The sequence below is a fragment of the Aplysia californica genome, unplaced genomic scaffold (assembly GCF_000002075.1).
Source record: "Aplysia californica isolate F4 #8 unplaced genomic scaffold, AplCal3.0 scaffold00027, whole genome shotgun sequence".
NCBI classification, from domain to species: Eukaryota; Metazoa; Mollusca; class Gastropoda; order Aplysiida; family Aplysiidae; genus Aplysia; species Aplysia californica.
Genome location: NW_004797297.1, coordinates 1456356 through 1472618, shown reverse-complemented (window position 1 = coordinate 1472618; position 16263 = coordinate 1456356). Strand labels below are relative to the sequence as shown.

The following is a 16263-nucleotide window of genomic DNA, read 5'->3' as shown; positions in this document are numbered from 1 at the left end:
GTGTGCGTGTGTGTGTGTGTGTGTGTGTGTGTGTGTGTTTGCGTGTGTGTGTGTGTGTGTGTGTGGCCTTTACATGTCCTATGTAAATTGTTTCTTTCCCCTCAAACCAACCACCCTTCTGAGATCAACTTTGTGTACTCTTTAATGCAATTTTAACCCTATCCATACGCCTTGGGGTCATTTTGTACCCCCGGTGTTGTACTCTTCACATTTTAGAATATTTCTAGTGTGAAGATGTCTTTGAAACTTTCAGTATTTCTCAAAAAACCATTATGACAGACTGCTATGTAAAGCGGATACGGATCGGATTACCGAGTAAATTTCCTCTTTGAAAGTGGTGGCACAGAGTTCCCCACGTAGTATGGATACAGTTATAAAACACGACGTACGGATAGGGTTAAGTGGCTGGTTGATGGACGCCACTGACAGCTCCTACTTCCTTCCTGTCCCTCCGTTGTTTCTGTCTGTTTTTTTCTCGCCCCTTGCACCAAATGGCCTTAGCTACCTGGGCGATCTGTTTCTCTCTGTTAATACAAACAATTCGCTCATTTATACATTGTACATTGCACTTTTGTTCTCACCATCTTCTATTCAGTGAAATGTTCCAATCTTTGTTCTGAATCACCGATATAATCCACAGCACAATGCGACATTTCCTCTAACCTCAGCCTAGCTTTCCCGAGCTCTCGGTCACAAATTCGTCATTTTGTGCTAATCCTTCCTCTCAATTATCATTCCTCACCTTCTGCTCTTCCCCATTTCCCTTTCCCGTGATAATCATAGTAGTAATACATGTAATAACAATTAGGTTTTAACTGCATGTATACATCGTACATCTATGTTCTACAGCAGGCTCATTGAGTTTTACAACTTTTATTACCACAAAAGACTCTAGGATAATAAGAAACACACTCAGATTCCTGGGAAGCATATAGTGCAAGCAGTAGATCAAGCGACTAACTGGCACGATCTTTCGCCGTCTATAGTCGGTAATTTTAACCATTCCCATCTTAGGGGAAGTGAGGAAAATTTTCAAGGACACAGCCTCGGGTTGCTATGTGTTTGAATCCACAACCTTTCGGTTGCTAGCCCAACAGTCTAACCGCCAGACTATCGACGCCATATTCTCCATAACACCCCCCCCCTTACCGCCACAAATGGCCCTTTTACCCGTTTCCTTTCTCTTCTTCTCCTAGCTCCTCTCTTTCCCGTCTCCTTCACCCTCGCCCCGTTTGTTGCAACCCTCCCTCACACACAATCCCGTGGGCATTAAATATTTCCCTTCTTTTCCCTTTTTTTTACAACCCCACCTCCCTTCCCAAACTACCCCATACATGCTTCCATTTCACCTTTCTCCTCCGCCACATGCCTTCCCTTTCCTCCCAATTCTTATCTTCTCCCCCACCCTCCTTCCTATTTTTTATTATTTGCCACTATAGCTTCAACACTGGCAGCATTGTAAGCAAACACACATACATTCATCTGCTGTTATTTTCATTCTCATCTCTGTCCACGTAACCTAATCCTTGACCCTATTTCGGACTCCCTCACACTGCCTCACACTTACTCTCACCCCTGGGAACGCACCCACGAAAACACGAGCATGCGAAGCACCCACTACAGGACCGTGCACTCGAGCAGCAAAATAGAAACGCACGACTTAATTCGTGAGTAAAAACATCTGTGTGTTACTCTCTCCCGACGTACGTTAGCCTGGCTGTGAGATTCTGCGAACGTCTGCTATGTCTCGTCACAGACCCAATGTGATAGTCTGAGCTGTATGCCAATTTAATGAGAACAGACGTAGGAAACTGTGTTTTTTCCCCTCTAAAGTGTAAAATTCACATGCATGATATATATTATCAAGTGCGAATTTAAACTAGCGAGCAACAAAACAACACAATGAGTCGGTACGGTTTCATACATCGCTTTTTGTTCTGGTCACTGTGTGTTGCTGTTTTTTCACAAGAACCTCCCACAGACCAGTTTACAGGGTTCCAGCCTATCAATTCTGTCCACAATGTAAGTTTTTCTTTCCGTTGTACGCTTTCTTCTGTTCTTAGCCTAAAGTTTTAAACATTGTAAAGAAGACTGTGTTGTTATCTTGCTGTTGCTGTTATTATTGCTGTTGCTGCTGTTGTTGTTGATGGTGTGTTTTTTTCGGGGTGGTGTTGCTTTGCTTTTTACATATTAATATATACGTCTATTTAAATTGTTATATTTCTTTCTCAATTTCTTCTCATAGCATTAGTATGAGTGCAGTACAGTAAAAATGGTTTAAAGGTAAAATTATTCAGTTTAAAACAGAAGTAATTAACATGTGCCGGGTACTTTTTCCCCCGTAAAGTGCACAGATTAATATTCTGGTGAGAGTAGCGATTATAATACGCTTGTGACCTGAACATTTGAATTCTAACACACAATATGCTTCATTGTACATGTATTCTATCTTGACTTTTGTATCGATTTCAGGACTCGGTGCCATTTACAAATTACGTTGGAGGTTCCGAGTTCTTCGACTTCCCCCCAGGCGAGGGTCTGCCACCAGCATCGAGCAACTTTGTCTTCTGGCCCGGAAACAATCCAGAGTTTGTTGACGAAGAAGGTTTAGGAAATCAATTTTTGTTTTTCACAATTACATGTCAATGGCTCTGTGTGTGATGAAGAAGGTTTAGGAAATCAATTTTTGTTTTTCACAATTACATGTCAATGGTTCTGTGTGTGAAGAAGAAGGTTTAGGGAATAATTTGTTTTTCACAATTACATTTCAAGTGTTTCTGTGTGTGTGAAGACCAGTGTTTATTTGGTTTCTGAAAGGTTTTGCTCAAAGTTACTTCAAATTTATATCCTGACGTAGGGCTCTTGTTACATGGGACAGACTTCTTGGGACAGAGAACGAGGAGTCCTGTCTGGACCTATCAAGAAGTACATGTATTGTTTTTTCTGTATTGAGCTACCCGCATCTCTCCCCTCCCACCCCCCTTCTCTCTCTCTCTCTCTCTCTCTCTCTCTCTCTCTCTCTCTCTCTCTCTCTCTCTCTCTCTCTCTCTCTCTCTTCCTCATCCCCCTCTCTCCCCTCTCTATCTCTCTGTATATACATAAATATATATATATATATATATATATATATATATATATATATATATAAAAATGTTCAATGATTTGTTGTCAAATTTTTTGCTCTTTAATATTTTCACCAGATGAAAACAGCATTGACAATCTGGCACCCCACCTGTCTGAGTGCGACCCTCTAGACAATCCTTGTGAGCAGGTTAGTATTTTAAATTTATAGAAACTACTTGTCAAAACAGGACAAAAGCTGATTGAAGAGTTCTAGTTTTTGTCCCCTCAAATGAATTGATGTTTTTGGATAATAGTGATGCTACAATTGTTTTTGGATACTTTAGAATACGAGGGGTTGAATACCCCAACCCTTTTAGTACAATAAGATTAGTCAAGAAGCAGGACTTCCAAATTAAAATCCTCTCCGATATCTGCTCAGACAGAGCCAAGTAAGAGGAGATCAATAAAAACTTCCGTAACAGTCCAAGTTCTGAAATACCTCTTAGGTACTCCAACATTATGGGCCATCTGCATTCAAGTCCAGCATGATACAAACTAAGCTAGTAGAGTGACTACTAAATACCGTCAAATCTCATATTAAGTTATTCTTGTAACTGGCTTTGCTGATGTCTTAAAGTTAGGGCTTCACTGTTAGCCCTATTTCGTCCTTGATCACAGAAATCGATGAAGGGCTGCTTCATGAACAAGGGCTAGATTTCTACTGAACCTTTTCCCATGTGGAGAAACCTTCTACAGCTTACAGTATGTGAGGAGTGAAGAACGATCTTTGGGACTGTACACCCTGGAGATTATGCATTTTTTCCAGATCAAAGTTTATTTTGTGGTTCGCCGGACTGAGGATAAACTAAGGCTCTTGACACTGTTTTGTGTTCTGATATTCTTGGTTTTTTTTTTTTATGTTCATCTTTTTTGCTTTCTATATTTAAGTTACCATTTAAAATGGAATTATCCAAAAGGACAAATTCAAAAATAGTTTCTGTTCCTTACACTGATTCACCAGGGCCTTCTATTGCCTTATGTTACTTTTTGTAGATAAATTACTTTGCACAGTGAAAGGTAGTGAAAAGTTCTATAAAAAGTGTCCCACTAACATAATTATGCTTGCAATGTTCACTTTTTTTTGTCTTAGTGTTAGGCCCTTGTTCAATTTCTCTAAACACAAAAGTGAAACTGTGTAGTTTTGGTGTCATGTTACAGAAGATACCCCCCAATAGGCTCCCTTGAAGTAATCTCTAAAGACAACAATGAGGCCAGTTATTCATGCATACTGTATCCTCTTCTAAAGAAAACTGAAAATGTTAGGAAGTTTTGTTAATAAGTTCACACAGCACACACTGGGACTATTTAAAAGTGGAGTAAACCTGTCATTACTATATCACTTTTAGATTTGCTACCTGATTGGGATTGACACAAAGATCTGTGACTGCCATCCTGGCTATGCCTTGCTTCCTGATGCAGAAAGTTGCAGAGGTTAGTTGTGCATAGAAAAAAAAAGTCTAAACAATAACTCCCACCATATCGCTACTTCAGAATCACAAAGTTCTTTTGGACGTTTTTGGCTGTTTTGAGTCACTAAGACCATGAAGTCAGAAAGCAAATGCTCTATCTGCTCTATCAAAATCGTAAGAATGTTCGGAGTCATTATCTAGATATTTAAAGAACTGCATTTGAAAAGGCTTAACACATTGTGAAACTAAAACATTTTTGACGGCAAATTTCTCAAAGCTAGGTAATGAGCAGATGGAACTTTGTAGTTCTGAGGTAGCAATATCTTGAATGTTTTTCCTGGCAGATTCCTCAAAACTCATGTTTTTGCTGTATGTGAGCTTTTAATGTGTGCTATCACTAGCATTTCATTTCTTACTTCTGCTAACTTTTATGCACAACGCACCAAATCCTACCCTTCCTGATTCTGTAACTTTCAGAAAATTGTACATGGTCTTCAGGTTAGTCAGTGAAGTCAAAGATTGTACACTATAAGTTGGGTTTGTTTAATTTTGATACGAACAAAACATCATCACTAGCGCTGGTGGTGGATGACAACTAATAAAAGTGAGTTGAATGTGTTTTTTAAAATAAAGTGACATATCGATGGCTGAAAGCAAGAAGTGACAATACAAACTTTTGGTCGAAATGGAGTTATTGATATGGGTAGTTAGATTTTAAGCCACTCTTTTACCTTTATAAATATCGAAGCCATCGCTGAATTTGGTATTGAGATATAAACGTTTCTTTTTTAAACTATTTTATAGAAATTTCAATATTGTCAAAATTTCAAATCCTTTTTTCTTGAAACTGTGAAAAGTGGATATAGTCACTTCTTGCTCAGCTGTCGATATATTGTACCAAAGAAAAATAGAAACAAAGATGGTTCTGAAAGAACTTTTATATAAAAACAAAGAGAAACTTTTTTGCAGTGCTGAGCTGATGCTTATATTTGTATTGCTACACACAGATTACCAAGGACACTTGTTTAATGTATTGATGTGTCTTATAACAGAATCTTTAATGAAATTGATGTAGGCTATCATGTATACTACAAGACATTTGTTATAAATTCCATTAGATTAATTGTACCTTGTCTTTTTTGGACATCAATTTTCTTGGAAATGTTTCTATTGTCTGTGTTAGAACTCTTTAACTACCCTGATTTTATTAATGCTTTTGTAGATATATACCTTGAAATACCTCTAATTGTTTTAGATAATTTGTGTTTTTCTCGATACAGGATACTTAAAAAAAAAATTTAACAATTTTCTTTTCAGATTTGGACGAATGTCTTCTGGGTTTGTGTGGAGAACATGGTTTGTGTGTGAACACACCGGGGTCCTTTGTGTGTACGTGTAACACGGGGTTTGTGCCTGATACTGGAGGCTTTTGTAACGGTAAGATATGTTGTTGTTAGTGTTGTTGTTAGTGTTGTTGTTAGTGTTGTTGTTGTTGTTGGTGTTGTTGTTGTTGTAATTTTTATTTTTGTAATTGGCCTAGTGGTATTTAGCTACTGCTCTTTTGGCTGTACATTTAGTGGTGAAGATACAATGAAAAACTCTGCAACTTACATAGGAATGTTGGAATCTTTGAAGATTTTTTGTTTCTTAATCATTCTCTGGTCTTCTACAATATTGTCTTGGACTTTTTATTTTTATGGATGTATGCTTTTAAGACATTTTTTCCACACATGCATGTTTCATAACAAAATGAGGAGTTCTGAAAGTCTTCTACTATGGTCCTTTCTGATGATCAGATGTTGCCTCCTAAATGAAAATATTGTTTTTGTTTTAATTTCATGGGAATACAAAGACCTCGATGAATGTCAAGACACCGAAATTTGTGCCGGAGATTCAGTTTGTGAGAATCTACCAGGGAGCTTTGTTTGTCTCTGTCCTGAAGGCTTCACGTATGAGGACACAGGCTGTGTTGGTGAGTTGTTTATTTTTTTGGGGGGGGGGGGGGGGGGGGGATTTACTATCCTACTAGACACAAAGAATAATTCTAAAAGAAAATTCTTGATCCAGTTATTCAAGTAAAGGAGTAAGAAAATAAGAAGACTGATAGCTTGATTGATTTTCCAAAAGAAAAATGTATCAATATAAGTAATGGTCAGTAAGTGCTAGAAAAGAAATGATGATGGACTGACAGAAGCATCAGAAGGGTATGGAAGAAATAAAAAGCTGAAGTTGAGTCCCCTTAACTCTTTATCTCCTAGGGGGGTAAACCCACTATGCCAGGGCCCTTTTTTTGGTGATAAATCTAAAAATGACAAAAACGTAGTTAAATCGGTCATTAAATCAAAACTAGCAAACCTATTTTGATAGTTCTTCATCTAAAGAATGAACTTCTGGTATAAGAGATCTATTTTTGTCCGAAAAATAATTTTATGTCGAAGTCGCCGTAAAGGAATGTGCCCGAGCCGCTGTCAACGGCTCATCGGCACAGGGGTTCCGACCACGAGCCACTGGGAGCGGCTTGCCGGAGAAAAAGAGTTAATATTTATATCTAGAAAATTTTTTTTCACCAAAGTGTTAAAGTTCATTCCTTAGTAAACTTTGTGAGCAACAGAAAGAAACGAGGGGGGAGGGGGGGGGTTAAAGTATAATAATTAAAGACAGTTACCATACTTCATCTGCTATGCTTTCCTATTATCTTTCATTCATCTGTAACGAGGAGTAACCACATACTCTCTCCAATCAAATCACAAATATTTTAAAAAATTAACCGCATTTTAAATGGCACATCACATTCACTTTCATTTTAACATCATGAAATTATCGATAAGAAAGATACAAAGAAAGTTCCCTGCCATCTGGGATAAGGCTGCTGTTGAAATAAACATTAATGTATATTGCTGTTGATTTTTAAAAATCAATGCACATAATATGCATGAATACATATCGGTGACTTTCAAAATCTGTATTGGATTCCAGCATGTAGTTTAAGATATTCATCTGATGTGGTGTATTGTATTATTGTCAGCTTTTATTTTTCCCTTCATAATGAAATTCTTTTATGAAAATAATATACAATCTGAATTCTGTGAGTTTTTAATAATTCCTGTAAAGCCACAGAAAATTTTCTACTGAAACAATAAAGCATTATCTTATCTTATCTTATCTTATCTTATCTTATCTTATCTTATCTTATCTTATCTTATCTTATCTTATACACATATGTCTTTGCATCCACACTCAAGAAAACACTCACATTTGCAGAGGCACACACTCACACAATGTTATGCTTTTATAAGCACACACACTTACACTTTTATGTGTGCTCACAAAATTAAAACATCAGACATAAATAGATAATAATAGATAGCATTTGTATAGCGCATATCCCCGCTCAACAGCAGGCTCTATGCGCTTTACACTATATTATTACCCCAGCAGACCATAGAACACTCCGAAACATTCTCAGCTTCCCGGGAAGCATACAGTGCAAGCTGCGGATTTCACGCGCTCAAACACTATCAAACTGACAAGATCTTTCACTGTCTATAGCTGGGTACCCATTTCCACCTGGGTGAAGTGAGGAAAATTCGTGTAAAGTGCCTTTCCCAAGGACACAACGTCGGGCCCCTGACAGGATTCGAACCCACGACCTTACGGTTGCGAGTCCGAGAGCCTAACCACTAGGCCACCGACGCCGACAGACATCATGCAGACAAAGAGAGGCTCTTTTGAGTATTAAACAGATTAGTGTGTTGTAATAACTGTAGGTAACAACCAGGCTCAGAGCTTTAATACTGATATCTGTGGTTCAGTGGCTACTGCATCCAACTCAGACAAGGTTGGCCCTGATCGGCATGATCAAAGTGTCCGGCATCATACAATCTAAATTGTGGAATGTATCCACAAAGCATTTTCCTTTAAAGCCATTCAAGGTTTGAATTTAAATACAGAGTTGATTTCTGAATGCTTTAGGTCTATGTGGTTTTTAAGTCTTGAAAGCAGAAAACAATTAATACTTTTCTACTTCAATGGAGGCAAGTGCTTTATTTTTTAGCACTCCATATATCAGTCTGAAGATGTTTATTTCTGCAATTTGCCTAATTAATAAGAATGTGTGTAGAACACATGTGCTTGAGTGAACACTGGTATTATAATGAAATATATCAATACATGTAAATATTCTTAAATATGTGTGTGTGACATGTTCTCTTAGGTTGATTAAGCAAACTGTGAAAATCAAACTCTCAACCGTCCCTAAGAGGAGAGAAACAGGTTAATTATTTACAACACTTTGTGTTGTTCTCTTTTCATCTGCCACTGCCGGCTTTTCCCTTCAGATGTGGATGAATGCCGTCAAGGGTTATGTGATGAGACTGCACTGTGTGAGAACTTCCCCGGAAGCTATACGTGCAAGTGCCTGGATGGATTTGTCAAAGTTAACAACTCTTGTTTCGGTAATTCTCTCGCATCTGCTCTTGTATCTTTTAAGTGTTTGAAGATCATTAAAATGTGATGGATTTTCTGCCTTCTTTGAACTCAACATTCATGCCCCTTGGAACAGTCCACTTTAGGTACTCGAAACTTTCATTTGCTTTGAAGATTATTTATTATTCTTTTAGAAGAGCAAAATAAACTGTCTCCAAATGCCAGGTCTGAAACAGACATACGCGATCAGTGTTTGCCCTTTATTTCCTGCTTAGCTGCTGTAAAAAACTTGTATTGTCTTGGTTTTATCCTGTCGACCATTTGTTCAGATTGTAATAGTAAGCTATTCTTGGTCTGCCTCTGTCTCTTTTGCCGTATATTTTCCCAGTTAGAGCATCGAGTCAAACTCTACTAAAGTATTAAGCAGTCAAGATTTATCTCATCCTTATAACAAAACATCTTCAAACCAACTTTTAGCTTCTCTTATATTTTATTTATTACTTTCCTTTGAAATTTAAGTGGAAACCCATTTGACAACTTTAATGTCTCAGGAGGTTCATTCTCTTTCAGCTTCATTTCAAAGTATAAGAAATTTTCTTTCATTTTTATGGATCATTCTTGCTCACAGTGTTTTTCTTCACCAGAGCTGTAAGGTGAGTTCTTGCTCACAAGATTTCTCCTGTAATTTGATTTCTAAAATCTCAATGTCTGCATGCAATTTCTATCAAATGTCTGTCCTTTTTCTGTCTACAGACATAGACGAATGTCTCAGCAAGCCTTGCAATGGAAGTCTGATGTGTACCAACTCCATGGGCTCGTTCACCTGTGCTTGTCCTGCTGGCCATCGCAGGGTTGGAGATGAGTGCTATGGTGAATTGGGGGGATATTGTTGTCTGATAATTGGTTGCTTTTAAGGACAAGCGAGCTAACCAAGATTTTGGACGTTTCCAGAAATCTTGACCTACACCAAAAGTGGGCATTGCCCTACCTATAAGAGAAGTTTGGTTTCATTGGTGTGTATATTTGTTTGCTTATAGAGAAAACTCTCCTTGTCTTTTAAAGAAACTGAACAAGGGACAGAAACTTTACCTCCGATTTTCTCAAAACAGCATTTTTCTGGATAGCCCCCTTGTGCTTAAAAGCAACCAATTAATGTCACTTAATGTTCTTGGATATATTTGTGTTGGTAATGCTTATCATATGTGGATGATATTATCTGATAAGGTTGTCTGGATAATGTTGGATAAATTTGTGTTAGTAATGCTTATTACTGAATATCATATGTGGTATTATTGTCTGATAAGGTTGTCTGGATAATTTTGTTTATGTTGTGCTTTGATAGTATTGTCAGATAATGTTGTCAGATGATTTATTAACATTATAGAAAATGTGGCGTGATAGTGTTGCTGGATGATGTGGAGGGTGATGTTATATGGTAAGATGTTGGATGATGTTGTGCTGAAAAAGTAATTTGAGTTTGTTTTTATATACTTTTACATAGATAGTGTTGTTTTGAAGAATATAAGAAATAGTAGGCCTTTTAGTGAACGAACACACTCACACACAAACACACACACACACACACACACACACTTACACACATATTCAACAGGTTTGACTATATGTTAATTAACCATCTAGAGCAGGAACTGGTAGTAAGAAATTTGAAGTATTGTCATTGTCAGAAAGGAATTAGATATTTTGCAAGAAAGAAAGTGAGTGAAGCGATTATATATAATGTATGAAATTGCCCATGAGAATGTCACTTGATACTGGTTTCACAGAAAATGTGATTCTAGTTCTTATGGTATGTATGTTTGAACATTTTTACTTCAAATACAGATATCAATGAGTGTGAAGATGGTGTGGATCAGTGCGATGAAAATTCTCATTGTGGTAACATCAAAGGTTCATACTTTTGTCAGTGCAATTCTGGATACAGTGGGAATGGATACGTGTGTTTTGGTGAGTTTCTATCTGGAGTCATATGTTATATTCCCATCTTTAAATGACTAATTTAAAACGACCTCAACCTGAGTTGCGACTTTATCCTATTATTGAAGTGATACCAAAGGCATTTCATTCTTGGAAGGCACAGTGGCAGAGAAGCTGTCTGTGCTTTCTCGTCCATGTAGATAAAAGCTCAGCAACTTTTAAATTAATTTATCTCAAAGAAGGAGCATCCTCAGCTTTGTTTCATTTGTTCATTTTAATTAACTTTAACGCCTTACTCAGCGCAGAGTGGATCATTTTGAATGCGGGGTTCTTAATCCTGCTGACATGGACACCTGGCAGATGGAAAGTGTCCCTGGAAAGACAAGGAAATTTAAAACTTACTCAGATGTGAACCCCAGACTTATACATGCTGGCCCCATTCATGACTAACTCTACCACATTTGTTGATGCAGGGTATGTTGGATTTGTTAAGAAGTCTCCACAACACTTATCTGTAATGCTACATGGAAAAACAGTGGGAGATTTATATAACATACTCTGAGTGGGCCTGGGAATATAAGTAATACTCTGTCACATAGGCAGGGGGAGAAATTTCCTTGTTGATGGGGTGTCACTCATACATCCTGCCCGATCCTAGGTAGATAGGCTATAGCCTCTTTGCTCCGAACTTTCTCAGCCTTTTGTTTCAGTCTCTTGCGTTAATTTTTGACTTCTTACGCTTCTAGAAATAAACCCCTTACATCTCAGAGTATGGAGTTCACTTTCAAAATTATTTATTCATGTTACAGTGTGAAAAACTCATATATAAAAATCAAGTGAAATGCTCCGCTTGCAAAATGACTTATTTGTCTCTCATTCCCCTATTATATTTGACACAAATAAGACATTTCGCAAGTGAAAGGTTATTCTTGATTTTCTTAGTTAAACTCATGCACAATTGAAATGGTAATCAATCTTCTTCTTGGACAGATATAAATGAATGTGGCGAAAAGAACGGGGGCTGCGAGCACAAATGCATCAACCTGCCTGGATCCTATGCCTGCACTTGCCAGGACGGATTTACTCGAGATGCTGATAATATCACCTGCACAGGTCTGTTTGATGTGTCTGCAGAGAAAGCTCGAAACAGTATTCTTTGTTTGTTGTAATATGGTTGGGATACTTGAATATGAAGTCATATTGTGGGTTTTACTCTAAAATGTTGGCTTTTACAATGACTTTTCTTGTAACATTAACATTTCATTGTTAGCAATGTCTCACTGTTATTGATGTCTCACTGTTACCGATATCTCACTGTGCCAGAGTGGATGAAAAATAACACACACAAAAAAAAGAACAGAGGATATTTGAAGCAATAAAAATCACTGGTTATAAATACAATCTTGATCTTAAAATGAGGTTAGTGTTTAGCTGTATGAATTGCTAAAAGTGAACAGGAAGAGACACTTAGCATGTACGAGACTACATAGTCCTATTATGCTATATGATCCATAAACAAAGGAAACACAGTTTAGCTAGCCTGGAGATCCAGTTGTGGTCCCCCTCTCTGACATTCTTTGGTAATTCCAGAATTATATATTATTTGTTGTGGCTATTGGTATATAATTTCCTTCAGGCCCCAATTTTTTGCATGTCTTCTATGAAACAATTGTAGTGAAGTTTAACTAAATGTTCTTAGTAATTTTCAAATAGGATTGGGGCATATTGGTACCAAATGTACTCTGAAGTGATAGTAGAGTTTTAACCTGAATTTATGTCAATAAGAGCTTGATAAGAGTTTTATAAACATCTACACTCTTCAGGGGGGTTTTGAAAATATCCTTGTGATGTAGGCCAATTTTTCTGCAGATATTGATGAATGCGCTGTTGACAACGGCTCTTGCAATCAAGTCTGCAAAAACACCCCGGGCAGTTATATCTGCGAGTGCTCAGCAGGGTACGGCCTCCATATTGATGGGAACTCATGCGTTGGTGAGTGCTCCTGTAATGTTTGATGTGGCAGACACTGGCTGGATTTGTATGTATAGCAATGTAACAGACAGAGCTGGTTTCATGTGTGACTGAAAACTTAACTGATGATCGAGGTCCTTTGTTCAATACCAACAGACATTCTATCCCCGCAGTTTTACGCAGAAAAAATTCTGAAATTATGCAAACTGAACCCAAAAATGTGAAATTATGCGATTCTGTTAATTTTAACAAAGAATGGTAAAGAAAAATAATCAGAAATTATGCCAAAAATGATCAAATTTTGCTAAATTATGCAGAGTACGTAAACCCCACGGACAGGACATTAGACACAAGTGCACAAGGAAGAGCAATCAAGTATGTGCCTCATGGGCTCAGTAAATGGACATGAGTCTAGTATATCAAAGATCCTAGATTACATGGTATAGGATTGTATGTATTGTCCATAGAGCAATTGAAATATACTCAATAGGGAATGCATTTTAGCTCCTGGTGTGTGTTTCATTGTTATCTTCTTCCTCATACACAGTCAGTTTTGTGTGAAATTATGTAAACCGAAGAAGAGTTTTGTAAACTTGTTGAAAATGCTTTTTAATTCATCTGGTTGTTGTTTTAAAATGACTCTATGGGTACACCCCAAAATGGCCCAACTCTGTAGAATTGTGGAGTAGAATACAGCTTACTGGAGAAATATTGAGCTGTCCGAGGGTGTAGTGAGAAAAATGTTCAATCTATGATTATCACAGAATGTCAATGTTTTGTGGAGAAACATTAACATTTTCTCACCTATTTTCCTTAGACTTAGAAACATTTGACACAGTTTTGTGAATTTTCCTTTTTTGTACTTGAAGTGTCTTTTATACAAGAGAGCAAGGTGCTAACCTCTTCACCCGTGATTCAAGATCCTTGTTGCTTGTCTTAAGCTTGGCCTGTGGAATTCTATGCACCATTAAAAATTTGAGAGATGATGATCATTGATTGTGCCTTGATGTTTTCTTTTTCTTTGAATAAAAAATTTTACTATAAAGCACTGACACAGATATTTTTGTGTCTGCTCCACAGATATTGATGAGTGTGTCTCTGGCAATGCCCAGTGTGAGCAGATGTGTGTCAATACGGTTGGCTCATACAGTTGTGGGTGCACAGAAGGTTTTGTGATAGGGAGAGATGGATTAACCTGTGAAGGTAACAACGATTTATTTTTTTTTCTCAATAAATTTTCCTTTTTTATTGGCAAGATATCAGATATTGTATTTCAAAACTATGCCTTGGTCAGTCTCATTAAGCTATGTACTAGGTAAGTCTTCTCTTCATTTTCACCACATATAGCACTAGATAGGCTACTTGTGTAAACAGTGAATCAATTGGAAAGTCAGAAGTTGAAATTCTTTACTTTAATTATTAAAAAAAACAACAAACAATTTTGTCTCTCACAAGACTGATTTCGTCCAAGTTCTTTCACTCATTCCAATCATAACATGAGCTAATTCTATCATTATAAGATCTCCCCCAAAAATGATACTCCCTACCCTTTTTACCATTCATTTTTTTCAAACTTCCAAGAAAGTTCATTTTGGGCTGAAAAATGAATACATGAGTAGAGAAACCAAACAACTTTTTGAGAAATGGGGATACCTGTTTTCTCCCATGGATAATAAAAAAAGTTTAAGTTTAAGCTACAAAATTATATTAATTAAGCAGTGTATATTACACTTACACAAGAGTGGGGGTGCGGGAAGATGTGAGTATTGTCATATGTAACAGTTGAGTGAGTTAATATATTCAACCTGAACCACCCCCCCCCCCTCCGAGACAATAAAAAAATTTCTTCATAAATTCAACTGGATACTTTTATGAAGGCTTCATATGTTCAAGTTTATGAATGTTTTGCATGTTGAATTTGTGTTTCCTTACCTCACCTCACATATTAAACTAGTCAAAATTTTATCAGTGACAATTGAATCCACCTTTTATAGGAAGAAATAAGAAAGGCATACATGTCAGAAACTTACAGAAAGCCTGGGGGGATTTTGAATAAGGGTAACACATTCTAAACATAATAAGCTTAAAAAATAAGGAATATCTACTATCATTTTTTATTTTTCATAACGGTTGCAATAATAACTTATTTCTTCTACTCTTTCTGCTAATGAAAATCAGACATTGATAAGATCATTAATTTAAGTGGTACACATTGAAGGAAAGAAGATTCTTATAAAATCTCACCCCCTAACTTTTCGTGTTAAGTCATTACCAGATGTGACCAGGGCAATGGAGGCTGCGATCAACGATGTCTGACTAGAGAGAGTGGAGAGCTTTACTGTCAGTGCGGCCCGGGCTACACTCTCAACAGGGATGGGAAAACTTGTGATGGTATGGAGGCTGGCACTGAGCTTGAGCACTTGAAAATGGCTATACATGTTGCATGATGGTCTTTGTATGTATATGATTGTTACGCTTGTGTGTGTGTGTGTGTGTGTGTGTGTGTGTGTGTTTATGTGTGTGTGTTTATGTGTGTGTGTTTGTGTGTGTGTGTGTGTGTGTGTATATATGTGTGTGTGTGTGTTTGTGTGTGTGTGTATATGTATGTGTGTGTGTGTGTGTGCGTGCATGACACACATGTGTATATATTTGAAACTTGGCTGGGTGCAAAAAGTAACATGACCTATGTAAAAGAAACAACAATATTTTGTTTGCTCAAGTGAAATAAAAGGTGTTATAATATAAGTAAAAGTTAAAGTAATACAGAAGTAACATGAATAATTCTTGACTTATCATTGTGTCATGCATCGTTAAACTTTTTGTACTTGTGATGATTCAAAATCCATTTATCTTCGCCTTGAGTTGTATAACTCCCCCTGACTTAATAAAAGTGAGTTTTATATGGGCATGTAGCCATATGTGGCTGGCAGTGGATGCAGGGCTGATATGCAAGATCTGAGACGGGAGAGGCGTTTAGTTAAAAGTAACTTGCTTACTTGATTCTGGGAACAACATCATAGCATTCTGGGCATTGCCATACATGCTCCTCTCCCTGCTCCAATAAAAATAGTAAAACATTGTCAAGTTATTTTGCATTTATCATCTCTATATGTAATTTTTACATTTTTTGATAACTGCAAATTAGCTTTGGAATTTTTCTTCTGTCATTACCTGTCCCAGGAAAGGAACAAAATCTAGGTTATATGAGTATAGTAAGGGTACAAAAAAATGAATGGTAAAGGGAGCAAAGAAGAAGTAAAGGAGAAGGTTACGCAACAAGAATACTTTTGATCTAAATGTGTGTGTGTGTGTGTGTGTGTGTGTGTGTGTGTGTGTGTGTGTGTGTGTGTGTGTGTGTGTGTGTGTGTGTGTGTGTGTGTGTGCGTGTTTGTACACAAAA

The 16263-nt window shown here is 37.2% G+C and overlaps 1 protein-coding gene across 1 annotated transcript in view; it reads left to right on the top strand.

Moving 5' to 3' along the window:
* Window positions 1-2466: 2466 nt before the first annotated feature.
* Window positions 2467-16263, top strand: part of LOC101845823 (latent-transforming growth factor beta-binding protein 4) — a gene marked incomplete at its 5' end in the record, with an annotated part of 23206 nt that continues 9409 nt past the window's right edge. Inside the window, 12 exon segments of the mRNA XM_013090430.2 lie at window positions 2467-2605; window positions 3201-3271; window positions 4470-4554; window positions 5850-5969; window positions 6385-6504; window positions 8870-8986; window positions 9711-9827; window positions 10800-10922; window positions 11883-12005; window positions 12762-12884; window positions 13944-14066; window positions 15129-15254. Coding sequence (XP_012945884.2) covers window positions 2467-2605; window positions 3201-3271; window positions 4470-4554; window positions 5850-5969; window positions 6385-6504; window positions 8870-8986; window positions 9711-9827; window positions 10800-10922; window positions 11883-12005; window positions 12762-12884; window positions 13944-14066; window positions 15129-15254 — 1387 coding nt within the window.